This window comes from Dendrobium catenatum, unplaced genomic scaffold (assembly GCF_001605985.2).
Source record: "Dendrobium catenatum unplaced genomic scaffold, ASM160598v2 fragScaff_scaffold_156, whole genome shotgun sequence".
In the NCBI taxonomy this organism is placed as follows: domain Eukaryota; kingdom Viridiplantae; phylum Streptophyta; class Magnoliopsida; order Asparagales; family Orchidaceae; genus Dendrobium; species Dendrobium catenatum.
The window spans coordinates 502,381-515,205 of record NW_021318618.1 but is presented as its reverse complement, the minus strand read 5'-3'; the positions used below and the strand labels follow the sequence as shown (position 1 = coordinate 515,205).

The 12,825-nt window shown below is 36.1% G+C and overlaps 2 protein-coding genes across 2 annotated transcripts in view; both read right to left on the bottom strand.

The window, feature by feature from the left end:
* Nucleotides 1–4,601: 4,601 nt before the first annotated feature.
* LOC114581329 (protein FAR1-RELATED SEQUENCE 5-like) lies at nucleotides 4,602–9,653 on the bottom strand. Its single transcript, XM_028701255.1, has 3 exons — nucleotides 9,548–9,653; nucleotides 8,801–8,805; nucleotides 4,602–5,174 (listed from the first exon to the last, which is right to left on the bottom strand). The coding sequence occupies exons 1-3, from the start codon at nucleotides 9,651–9,653 to the stop codon at nucleotides 4,602–4,604; spliced, it is 684 nt and encodes a 227-aa protein (XP_028557088.1).
* The window catches only part of LOC110099842 (serine/threonine-protein kinase STY13), a 63,150-nt gene continuing 59,777 nt past the window's right edge, over nucleotides 9,453–12,825 (bottom strand). The window contains exons 4-6 of the mRNA XM_020827135.2: nucleotides 10,440–10,564; nucleotides 10,205–10,363; nucleotides 9,453–10,113 (exon numbers count right to left, since the gene is read on the bottom strand). Of these exons, the coding sequence (XP_020682794.1) occupies nucleotides 9,793–10,113; nucleotides 10,205–10,363; nucleotides 10,440–10,564 (605 nt within the window). The 3' untranslated portion in view covers nucleotides 9,453–9,792. The remainder of the gene's footprint in view (nucleotides 10,114–10,204; nucleotides 10,364–10,439; nucleotides 10,565–12,825) is intronic.

Here is a 12,825-nt window from a genome sequence, read left to right as displayed (position 1 = left end):
TGCAGTATTACAAGTTGAAGGATCCAAGTTTAAAATTGTTCATCGAATGCATAAACTACAATTATGTTCATTCATGCAACATTATACTTAATCCAATTATTAATTGTTCGCACTATACTCTTCTGGTTGGGTTTCGAGATCATAAAAAGTGGGAATTTTACGATTCTGTTCCCAATCCTATGCATAGAAATATTGCTATAAAGATAGTAAGTATGAGATCTTTGTTAATAAATTTCAAAATTATTTTTCATTGAACTAAATTATATTCCATATATTGTTAAGATTAGAAGCTTATATAGGGATTGCAAAAAATCTTTTGATGATGATATCAACAAATGGAGTTTCAAGACAATCAAGAACGCACTAACTTAGTCAAACAATATAGATTGCGGAATGTTTGTTTGCAAATACATGGAAAATATTATTAGAAAAAACAATACCAAGTGGAGAGAGTAAAGATTGGAAGGAAAAAATGCCAAAATATAGGGCAGAATTCTCATACGCATTGTTCTGTGCAGCATTGAAATGAACTTTTTATATAGTATTTTTTTGTAAAGAACTGATATATGTAAATTATTTTTATAAATATCTGTGCATAAAATGTTTTTCTTTGGATTTAGTAAATACGCACACGATACGCTTATGATACATTACCCGGACGCATTTCATACACCTTCTATACGCAATAATACGCATTCAGGACGCATTTCATACGCAATCCATACGAAAGAAAGATTCTTTGATTTATCTATATATTTTTATTTAATTAGAGGATATTTAATAAGAACATTGATTATTGGTGAAATACGCATACAATACGCATAATATGCGCACATAATAAACACAAGTAACAAATTAAAAGAACATTTATAACAAATATAATTTTACAAGAGAATCTATGTACAATCTATTAAAAAAATTTAACCAAAAAAATTACAACATAATAAATGCAATAAAGAGAACATGGAAGCATTAAATTTTGAGCTTTGGTTTTCTCACCATTGATTCTTGATTCCTTGTGATTAAAAAAGTTTTTCTTTGGCTTTGCATAATACGCACTCCATACGCTTTGTATATAAATTTCGGATGCACATCATATGCAATACATACGCAAATCAAATTCCATAATTTTTTCTTTAAAAAAATTAATTTAATTAGAAACTTATTATTTCAATGCATTCTTTCAATATGAATCATCTAAATACTCATTTTAGGATCATTATAAAATGATTATAAAAATTTTCTCAAAGATACATAGTATATGTGTACACCCTTGTGCTACACAAGTGATAGTTCTTGAGAGTGGGGGATATGCTTCATTGTTTTAGCATTCAATAGAGATATATCGAGAATCAAAGGTGTTTAGAATGCTTCGTCTCCTGAATAAAAGAATCAGGAAGTGTTGAATATTGGGTTTCTCGCCATTGATTCTTGATTCCTTGTGATTAAAAAGGTTTTTCTTTGGCTTTGCATAATACGCACTCTATACGCTTTGTATACACATCCCGGACGTATGGCATACGTAATACATACGAAAATCAAATTCCTTGATTTTTTCTTAAAAAAATTATTTAATTAGAAACTTATTGTTTCAATGCATTCCTTCAATATGAATCCTCTAAATACTCATTTTAGGATCATTATAAAATGATTATAAAAATTTTCTCAATGAAACATAGTATATGTGTACACCCTAGTGCTACACAAGTTATAGCTCTAGAGAAAGGGGGATATGTTTCATTGTTTTAGTAATCAATAGAGATCTATGAAGAATCAAAGGTGTTTGGAATGCTTCGTCTCGTGAATAAAAGAATCAGGAAGCGTTGAATATTGGGTTTCTCGCCATTGATCCTTGATTCCTTCTGATTAAAAAGGTTTTTCTTTGGCTTTGCATAATACGCACTCTATACGCTTTGTATACCTATCCCGGACGCATGACATACGCAAGACAAACGCCATTGATCCTTGGTTCCCTGTAATTATAGGATAATGGGTTAAAATTCTTTAATAATCATGGAAAATCTTCGTCTCATGAATAATAGAAGCAGGCAACATAGAATTTTGATTACATAGAAAATACGCATTACATACACTCTGTATACGCATCCAGGATGCATTGCATACGCAGTCCATACGCAAATCAACATTCACAGATAAAACAAATATTCTTATTAAAATAAATAATACTACAAAGATAATAATACAAATATTCTTATTACATTTAATTTTCTAATTTAATGATCTCGCCATTGATCCTTGATTCCTTGTGATTTAAAAGGTTTTTCTTTGGCTTTGCATAATACACACTCTATATGCTTTGTATACACATCCCGGACGCACGTCATACGCAATACATACATCATTGATCCTTGATTCCTTGTAATTATAGGATAATGGGTTAAAATTCTTTAATAATCATGAAAAATCTTCATCTCGTGAATAATAGAAGCAGGCAACATAAAATTTTGATTACATAAAAAATATGCATTACATATGCTCTATATATGCATCCAGGACACATTGCATACGCAAGCCATACGCAAATCAAAATTCATAGATAAAAAAAATATTCTTATTAAAATAAATAATACTACAAAGACAATAATACAAATATTCTTATTACATTTAATTTTCTGATTTAATGATATCCATCATCAACTTCAGGTACATTGCTGATGGCTTTTTTGAACTTACGCCTTTAATGTGTTCCTCAGTGAAGCATTTGGGTATGCTTGTGAAATTAGAATGCTTTGCTCGCTTTACTGATGGCTGACTAGACGGTTCCCCAGCTATGAATTCATTGGTCATGCACTCGGGTATGCTTCTAAACTGCTATACTGATACCTGACTAGACGGGCATGCTTGTGATATGAAGTCATTGGTGAACCATTTGGGCATGCTTGTGAAATTGCACTGCGTAGCTGATGGCTGACTGGACTATACATAATTTATGAAGTCCTCAGTGAAGCATTCGGGCATGCTTGTGAAATTACACTGCTAAGCTGATGGTTGCTTGGAGTGTACAGAATTTATGAAATCCTCCATTAAGCATTCGGGCATGCTTGAAAGAGTAGAAATTTTTGTTGTGTTTTTCTTCACTGGTGGTTTCCCTGTTAAAAAATTTAATAACAATTTGTCATAATAGACAATAAATCAAATTAGTCAAAAAATAAAATCATACTCTTTGGCTTCTTTTCCTAGTGACTTTTCAGCCTAGCATTGGATATGCCTTTAGGCCTACGCTTTAGAGGATCTTTCAGATTTACACTGCCACCCTATGTAGACTTGTTGTTCTTTCTCTTCCCATAAACAATCAGGTCGAATTTATTAGATGTATCCTTCATCGAGGTCAATAGGAATTCTTCACCCTCCTCATTCAGCTGCGTTTCTGTGCTCATTTCATATGAAAACCTGCTGATATAATTTCTGAATATGAATCCACTACTAGCTTCAGAGCTATTCTGAGAATTTTCTTTCAAATTTTGGCCAGAATATATATCTTGTCAAGCTCGTGCTGACCATCGCAATAGTAGGTACTTCTCGAGGATTTTCCCAATAGCCATTTGCCTCAAAACTATTATGCAGTGAGAATACAATAAACCCATCATTTCAAACTTTCTGCGGGAGCATTGAATGTTATCATTTTGTGCATCAAAATCAACAACCCATTGTTTAGAATGATCCTTTTTCTCTGTGTAATAGACAAAAAATTTAGAAGAATCACAAGACTCAAGCTCTATACTCATTACACCAACACCGTGTAAAAATTCTTGTTCAAAAAATGAATATATTTTCTTTGAATAAAATTGAGCAGCTTGCTTTAATATTGAGCAGTTTCTTATTACAAGTTCTATTTTGAACTGGCTGCATCTATAATCCTCATATTGTTCAGTTCGACGCCAATTCCTCATCACCTTCTCTAAACCCAGAAAGCAATCAGTTATAGAGCTTGTGGACTTAGAAATTCCATGACACATATTATTAGTAGACTCGCTACGTTGTGTGGATAGAATGTCTATGCTAAAACAATCCTTATTGAAGGCTGTTGACCACTTATTCCTTATCCTATAAAGATCCTGCAACCAAACATGATCTTGGAGGTTCCCTTGTATAATCAATTCAGCCCATGCATTCTCAAACTCCTCCTCATAGTCACATTTGCTCAAAAACTTATTGAAGAGGCCTTTGACTTTGATTTTGGTATTGTAGCACGATACTTTTGATGGAGCCTTTTTACGGATATGTCATTGGCACAGTCTATGGTGACTGTGAGGTAGTGCAACTTTTATGGCCCTAGCCATTGCCTGGTCTTGATCTGTATATATTATTTTTTGGATGTTTATCACCCATCATTCTCACAAAAGTTGTAAACAGCAACGTAAATGATTCAATTGTCTCTTCGAACAAGAAGGCCACCCCAAGAAAAATATTTTGCCAATGATTGTTAACCCCGACAAATGGTGCGCATACCAAATTATACTTATTAAGCTTATAACTTGTATAAAAAATTACCACATCACCAAAGCATTCATAATCTATCCTACCAATCCCATCAACCCAAAAAAAATTAACAGTCTATCAAATTCATCCTTCTGGACATCTCAAGCGAACATGTTATCATTAAGTTGGCGTTCTTTAAATAACTCAATCAAAGTATTAGTGTCTCCAAATTCAATCTTTACTCTTTTTATTTTTTGAATAAAGTTGTACGCATCCCTCCTTGTGAATCCAATATTTTCGACACCTCGAACTTCATAAGTAAGGAAGGAAAATGCATCAATGGTTCTTATCCCAGCTTCTGTCATTGCTTTAAGAACATAAGCTTTTTCATCACACACATTCCTGCATGATCTAAGAAGACGCCGGTCTTCTAGCCTAGGCAAATCATGATTGTGATTTTCAATAAATTTTTTCACCTTCCAATATCCAACTTCATCCACTGTAAACCTAATCATGGCTGGACAACCAGCTCGGGTATCTGATTTTTGATATTTCCTTTGAATATTAAGATCAGGCAACTTCTTGAAATCAGCTTTTGAACAAACAAAGTCCTTGGATTTTAAATTTCTGGAATTTGGCCAGTAACTGTAATGATCCTCACGAACACTAAAGCCAAGATTTTGGCCATAATTACAATAAGCCTCGTATGCCTCTTTCTCATTAACATAAACATCCTGATAAATACGCAATAAATGAATTATACATACGCAACAAATAAGCAGTAATTAAGCAAAACAATAATCAACATATACGCAACCAATACGCAATAAAAATTCAACAAATACGCAATGTATACTAAACAAATATGCAACTAATACTAAATATATATCAAACAAATAAGCAATACATATGCAATTAATACGCAACAAAATTTTGCAATAAGAAAATCGTTCTACAAATTTGTTATTGTACCCTAGCTCAATACTACTTTAAAAGAAGGATTTTTATTACGTCCGGTGTAAGGACGTAGAGGAACGTCTGGTTGGAGGCAAAATCCCGTCAAAAAACTCGGTATTTGCTTGGTACAACTAGGTATTATTTGATATTAATGAGGAATACCGCTCTTTGAAGACCAATACTTAGTTATACCGAGCTGTACCAAGAAATACCGAGTTGTACCGAGTTTTTCTAGGAAAAACTCGGTACAACTTTTGTATAACTAGGTATTTCTCGGTTTAGCTCGGAATAACTCAGTATTGGGTCTTCAAATGATGGAATTCCTCGTTATTGTTTGGTATTGATCGGTATTTGCTCGGTACAACTCGTTTTTTGGCGGGATTTGGCCTCCGACCGAACGTTCCTCTACGTCCGGTCGGAGGCCGTAATAATTGTTCTTAAAAGAAGGGACCATGGGGGGGGGAGGAGGTTCAAGTCTGACCGGAGCTCGTGGTCGAGTATTCAAGTAAGGGAGTAAAACTCATATCAGTGGTTCAATCACCTCAGCTGTGTGGAATCGACGGGCTAAGGTTGGGAGCTGCTGGAGGTTCTACTACTTTATCAAGCTGTGGTGTTCGGGACCGGCTGTAGTTGGTGTGGATGGAGGATCGGGAGTTGCTCGGCTGAAGGTGAGCGAGATATGTCGCTAGGGATGTTCAGAAAGGAGACGGGCTCGATGCGTGAGGTTTGATTGACATCAGGTTCATGGAGATCGGGCAAGGATCGAGTGCAAGAGGGTTGTGGGGATTGTGGACCTCGGCTTGTTGAAGAGGCGGAAGAATTTGACAGGGTCGATCGCGCGATCTGGAGGCTAGGGTCGGGCTCAGTTCGTAGAGGTCGGAGTGTCGCCTTGGAGGATGTTGATCATCGAGTAAGTAGTTGGATTGAAAAGATGGTCTAGAGCATTTGGATTAAGAGGCTGATGGGTTAAACAAAAGGGTCAGACAGTGGACTGAAGAAGAAGAAGGCAAGGATCATGATGTTCAGTTGATAGCACATGAAATCGAAGAAATGTAAAGATTTGTTTCATTCTCGTTTCATCAAAAAAGCCAGGGGAGCGGCAGTGCGATCGAGACGAGGGATTTACACAGGATTTCAAGAAGGAGCGCGAACTGAATATCTAGGATTTTGAGGATTTGGATGGAGTCGGCAAAGAATGTCCAAAATTTTTTTTATTGATTTGATTTTCTTATTAATAATAAATTCATTATTATTAAAATTATTATTATGAGGATAATAGAAATAAAATAATAATTCACACCACAAAATTCATTAGTCGATTCCTTGCATTCATTTTCTTGAAATCCATGCATATTTTCCCTAGGATGTGTGAATTTTAGATTTTCCACTAATATTCTCGTGCGATTTTTGTTGAGCAAAAATATAGTCAATTTTAGATGACTCTGACGTTTCTAATGTCACGACAAAGTCCGTTTTACAATTAGATGTTTTTTAGGCAGCATCACAGGTCAATTTTGGGTGTTGGTCGTTGATTTCAACCACTTCTACCCAATTTAATTATGAAGTGGTCCCTCTTGGTCAAATTAAATGCTCTGATCACAACGATGCAATCCATTTGGTGATCAGCAGTCATTTGAACACTTAATTGACATAATGCACCCGCCAAACATCACTTAAGTTGTCAAACTCGCCTCTGTTTTGTGTTTTTAGTATATAGGTCAACAACTTTCTTGTGTAAAATGAAATTTGTACATCTACAATTGTCTTCTCATATGTCTTTACAGGTAGTGACCAAGTTGTGACAAATATATTCTTCCTCAAGAGTAAATTCCTTAAGGGACTTTCCCACATCCATCAAAGGAACACGCCCAATGAGAGGGCATCACTCAACCATACCCACTTAGAAACTCACCTTACACTGGGCAACCAGAATGCCCCTAACCAAACAAACAGATCATCACTCATCTGATCCAAGCTCACATCCCTTGAGCTCACCGAGCTCACCAAACTCATTTAAAAGAAAGTGCCTATCTCAGTAACCCCTTACTAGTTCAACTACAACCCCAACAAACACCTCAACTCTCTTACCTCAACAGATGACATTGAACTCTCAATGTCATTATGAGTCCATCTCTCAAGACTTGCTCGATAGCTACTCAACCCTTACTGAACTCGCCCAATAACATATAACTCTCCATTTTATTGGCTTCATCCTCCTCTAGCATATCAAGTGGCTCCATGTGTCCTAGACAAACTTGTAGCATTGTATGAGTATTTTTTGCATGGATCATATTCCTACTTCCCCGTGTAGCCTTTTACTGTAGAACTACGTGAAGAATGATTTGGTTGGTGGATGTTTTAAAGGCTCTGAACTTACTCTTAAAATTTTCATTGAGATAGTGAAGATCCTATGAGTTCAATGTCCTCTATTATTTTCCACCCTCCATTCTCACCAATAGCTCCTTGAGCTTAATAGGTAAATATGCTAGTAAAGTCATGCATCATCTACTAAAAAAATATGGGTTCAACATCTTCTTCGAAGTGATGAGCGTGAACTGATGTTAACTACTAGAATATAGGCTCTATTTGATAAGTGACGTCAGTAAGAAAACAAACATGGACAATGTGGAATACACCACTAATCAGGATTTATAAGAGATGGAAAAATGACTTATGAAAATAATTATGGAGGCATTAGGTATCCCTCTATAGGAATATCACATTATGGAGAAATGCATAAGGGATCATCTGATTCGGCATATCGTTAGAGATACTCTGACAGGGCACTCGCCTCTACACCCAATATTTACCATACTTGCATCGAGACAAGTGATGATGATTATAGCCCACTGACCAGACAAGCTAGGAAGGAGGATCTAAAGTTGAACAATGCCTTTTTTAAGTGAAATCGTCAAAGTGGGGCTAAATCTCAAATTTAAATTGCCCTACTTAGAGTCATATTAAGGCAAGACTGAGCCCATTAATATTGTGCCCACTTTTGAGTCTATAACTTCCCTACTAAGCATAAATGACGACCTTAAGTACCACCTCTACTTTATGACACACAGGGAGTCAACCCTTAAGTGGTTCACTCACCTAACCTTGATAATGATCACCTCATTTTCTAAGTTCAAGTAAATGTTTGTGATATGATTCGCTAATGCCCAGAGACCACCGAAAAGCTTCTAAGCTCTATTAAAAATGAGGAAAGAGCCTAAATATTACCCACTGCTCCATACAAAAGTGTCATACAAAAATGACATTAGAGAGATGTCAGTATCATAAAGTTAACGCTTAATACGATTTTTGAGACTACCATAAATGCAACAAAATAAATTTAAATTTATTTCATCATTTTCGTTAGATAGCCATTATTAAAATCATTCACTCACCCTTCTAACACCTCACCTGTCAATGGGTCGAATAAATCAGAGAACTAAATGTACACCTGAATTATCTTCTCAGGTAGTGACAAATCCGTGACAAGAATATTCCCTCTAAAGAGCAAATGCCTTAAAAGACTTTCTCATGGCTATCAGAGAAACTTGCCTTAGGAGAAGGTGTCACTCGCCCGTACCAACTCAGGAAGTCACCCTACACAAGAAACAAAAACCTCCTCGCCAAACTAACAGCTTATCACTTTCATCTCAATCAAGCTCCCATCCCTCCCTCATTCAACTACAACTCTTACTAGACTCAGGAACTCATTCATGCCAAATAATTCAACTCTCCTTCGTCAACAAGGTATCAACAAATTTTCAATGTCACTCGTCAGCCTCACAACTACCCATTGACTACAAGTTCATATCTCAAGACTTCCTCGAAAACTACACGCCATATGACATACCGGCTTTCCAATTCATTAACTTCATCCTCTTACAATCAATCAGATGTACCTACATGTCCTAAACTAGCGTGTAACTACGTATGAATTGAAAAAAAAAAAATCTGACAAAAAGAGTCTTCAAGCTTAACATACAAATCAACTAATAAAGTCAACTAATAAAGTCAGGTATTATCCATGAGATAAACCTGGATTCAAAAGAATTGAAATCTTATATAATATGAATAAATAAAATTGCCCCAAAAAAGTTCGAGTAACGCAATGGTTATTATGATTAATTTGTTGATTATTAACATTATAAAATACATTCAGTACTAGAACAGCTTCCTAACTCTACAGATATTGTGATCTCTCCGAAAATAGCAGCAACTTCAGATTCAAGGCCTCCTTTGAGCCACTTCATCAAAGCCATTTGAATAGAACTTACTTCCACATATATGATCAAGTAGCATAGCTTAGCTAGCAGAGCCTAGAAATCGAATTCCCTCGAAAAGTTTTCAGAAGGTAAAGCAAAACAACAGCCTGTACGGGATTGGATTTTTTTTTGAAGATTAACAGCAATAGTTGAAGCAGGGAAAAAATCCCTTTCCTTCACCCTCAGACAAACTATTTGGAGTGCCACCCATGCCATCACGAGGGAGGATAGCAACCATAGAGCTTGTTCCAGGTGACTCAGGCGGTAAGCCAACGTTCTGAGGCCCAAAAAAGCATGGAGGAGCTACAGGCTCGGGCGGTGAAAGAGTAGAAAGATAGTGCAGAAGCATTTGAACGATTTGGCTAAAGTTGGGACGTGCATTTGGGTCCTCTTTCCAGCAAGAAGTTAAAATCACTGCCAGTTCTTCAGGAAGGTTTTCTGCACTGGGTCTGGCATTCTGCAAGATTATACACAGAAATTCAGTTAGGAAACAGAATTGCAGATCTGTAAGAGCTTTCAGAGAAAGAGACTGATGTGGTAGAAATTACCTTGAAAGCAGCTGCATAGGCTGCTTGAAGGTTTGACATGCCTTCAAATGGCAGTTTATTATGTAGAAGCTCCCATAATACTATAGAAAAGCTGTAAACATCAACCTTGTGATTATAATGTTTCTTTTCTCCATGCCTTAAAGTGACAGTGCTATACAACTGCACAAATAAGTTTTTTGTTAGGTATTTTCAATTCTGAAGGAAGGTAACAAGATGACTCTTAGAACAGAAAAACCTCTGGAGCCATCCAACGGTATGTCCCTGTTTCGGATGTCATCATCTCAGTTAAAGTTTCTTCTCTTGCCAAGCCAAGATCAGCTAATTTCACTGTTCTCTGATCCTCATTCAACAGCATGTTTTCTGTGAAGAAAAATGCAATGGCAATTAGGTATTATCATAATCATCTCGAGCTCCAAAAAAATTATGTTGAATGTTATTAGTAGTAAGATGACAGATTTAGGTAAACTAGAACATGTGACATGTGAGAAGAGAAATAAGTGTACACAACAACAACAACATCAAGCCTTTATCCTACTTCGTGAGATCGGCAACATGTATCATTTTCCTCCATTATATCCTGTTAAGAGTCAAATTCTTAATTAAATCTAATAAAAAAGATACTATTATAATATTTTCTAAGCAAGTCTTTCAGATCTACCTTTACCTTACCTAACATCTAATATATCTACTCACCTGAATGGGTCATCAGAAAACCAACATTTTATGTGTCCAAACCATCGAAGGTGACTATCTCTAATCTTATCTACCATTGGAGCTACTCCAATCTTTCACGTATATACTCGTTTCATATTCTATCTCTAAGAGTGAGGCCACCCATCCACCTAAGCATCCTCATCTTTGCAATACTTAAATTACAGTTATGCTTCTCTTGTAATGGCCAACATTCTATGCCATAAAAGCATTGCAAGTCTCACCACAATCTTATATGACTTTCCTTTAAGTTTGAGGGATACTTTTTTATCACACAATAGGCCTAATGCATTCCTCCACTTCAACCATCAAACTTGAATTCTACTAATAATATCCCCAACTATTTCACGGTCACTTTGAACAATAGACCCAAGATCTAAAACATGTACTCTTATTAATGACTTAACTGCCCAAAGTCACAATCCCCCCATTAGATCTAATACTACTAAAATTACACTCCATGTATTTGATTTAGATAAACTCAAACAAAAACCTTTAAACTCTAAGGTTGACCTTCATAATTCAAGTTTTCCTTCAACAATCTCTATAATCTTATCAACAAGAAGAATACAATCACAAAAAGCATACACTAGGGTACATCAATCTTGCAAATGTCATATGAAAGACCAAATTTAGGCAGGGTGAACAGTATCATGTTGAATAGAACATCATCAAGAAACCAAACATGACAACAATTGGGGTTTATTTGGCTCAAGTCCAAAGGTGAAGCTGAACAAAGATTAACCCAGGGTTATTTCATTAATATGTTTAAGAGCTTCATAAGCATGGGTACTAATCAACATCTAGGGAAAGCTGCCAATCCACAACTGATGAGGACATCGAAGATCAACGGCTACGATCATGTCTATTTATTTTCATGTATTTTATTTGTTATTTGTACTTTTCTATTTCTACCCTCACTTGAGGGCTTTGTTTTATGTTTGCCCTAGGGGCAATTGTGTCTTTTATTTTCTCTCGTGTATTTGGCTATTTAAGCCCTCCCCTTCCTCTTGGAAAGGGATGATGATTATTAATAATGAAAAGTTTTATGTTCTTGTTGATCTCTTAGTGAGTTCACGTGATCTCTTAGTGTGTTCATGAGAGGAGAAGCCCAAGGAGGGTAATTCGCAATACCCGTCAATCTTTGGAAGAGTCCGAGGTTCGCGGTTCTTACGATCTCTATGTGAGTTCGTTAGTTATCTCTATCTTTCTCGTATATTTTGGTTATCTCCTTTCTCCCCTCTTCATGCACATTCTTCTTCTCCTCCATTGACTACCGCGAGCCAAGTCAAGAGTGGAAGAAGCCGAAACCTCCACTAGCATCTCCACCCTAGCTCCACCCGTCGGCCACCCTAGCTCCACCCGCCGGCCACCTTGCCGCCGGCCTCTCCCCTCGCCGCCATTTTCCCCCACGCCTCCCTCCCCTAGCCTTCATTGGAATTTGAAATTTAAAATTCAAATTCTTTCCAAATTGGGAAGTTCCATTTATGGAAATTTTTTGAATGAATTCAAATTATAAATTAAATTAATTTGGATTTATTTAGAATTTTCCTAGTCATCATTCATGTTTGGAAATCCCTCTCCCTCCTCCAATTTTGAATTTCCCTCATTAATGACTTTCCTAATTAAGCCAAATTAAATTAGGGAATTAATTAAGGGGAGTTACAATCTTTTGAAATTCAAATTTCCTCCTAAATTTATTTAAATTAGGGAGTTACATGAGGCAATTAAAATCTGAAATAAAAATTCAGATTTTGATTAATTACTAGTGGTCCCCACGTACTTAAATCTCAAGCCTCTCTCTCCTAGCCAATTAATGCCCCAATTAAACCACCAATCAAATCATTAATGCTCCCATAACCCAGCCGGCCCCTTCCCCTTTCACTCCAAATTAGTTTGTGACATATTTG

What these genes read in the sequence shown, in the direction of transcription:
- LOC114581329 (XM_028701255.1), bottom strand. Translation starts at nt 9,653, where the DNA reads ATGGCTTTGATGAAGTGGCTCAAAGGAGGCCTTGAATCTGAAGTTGCT.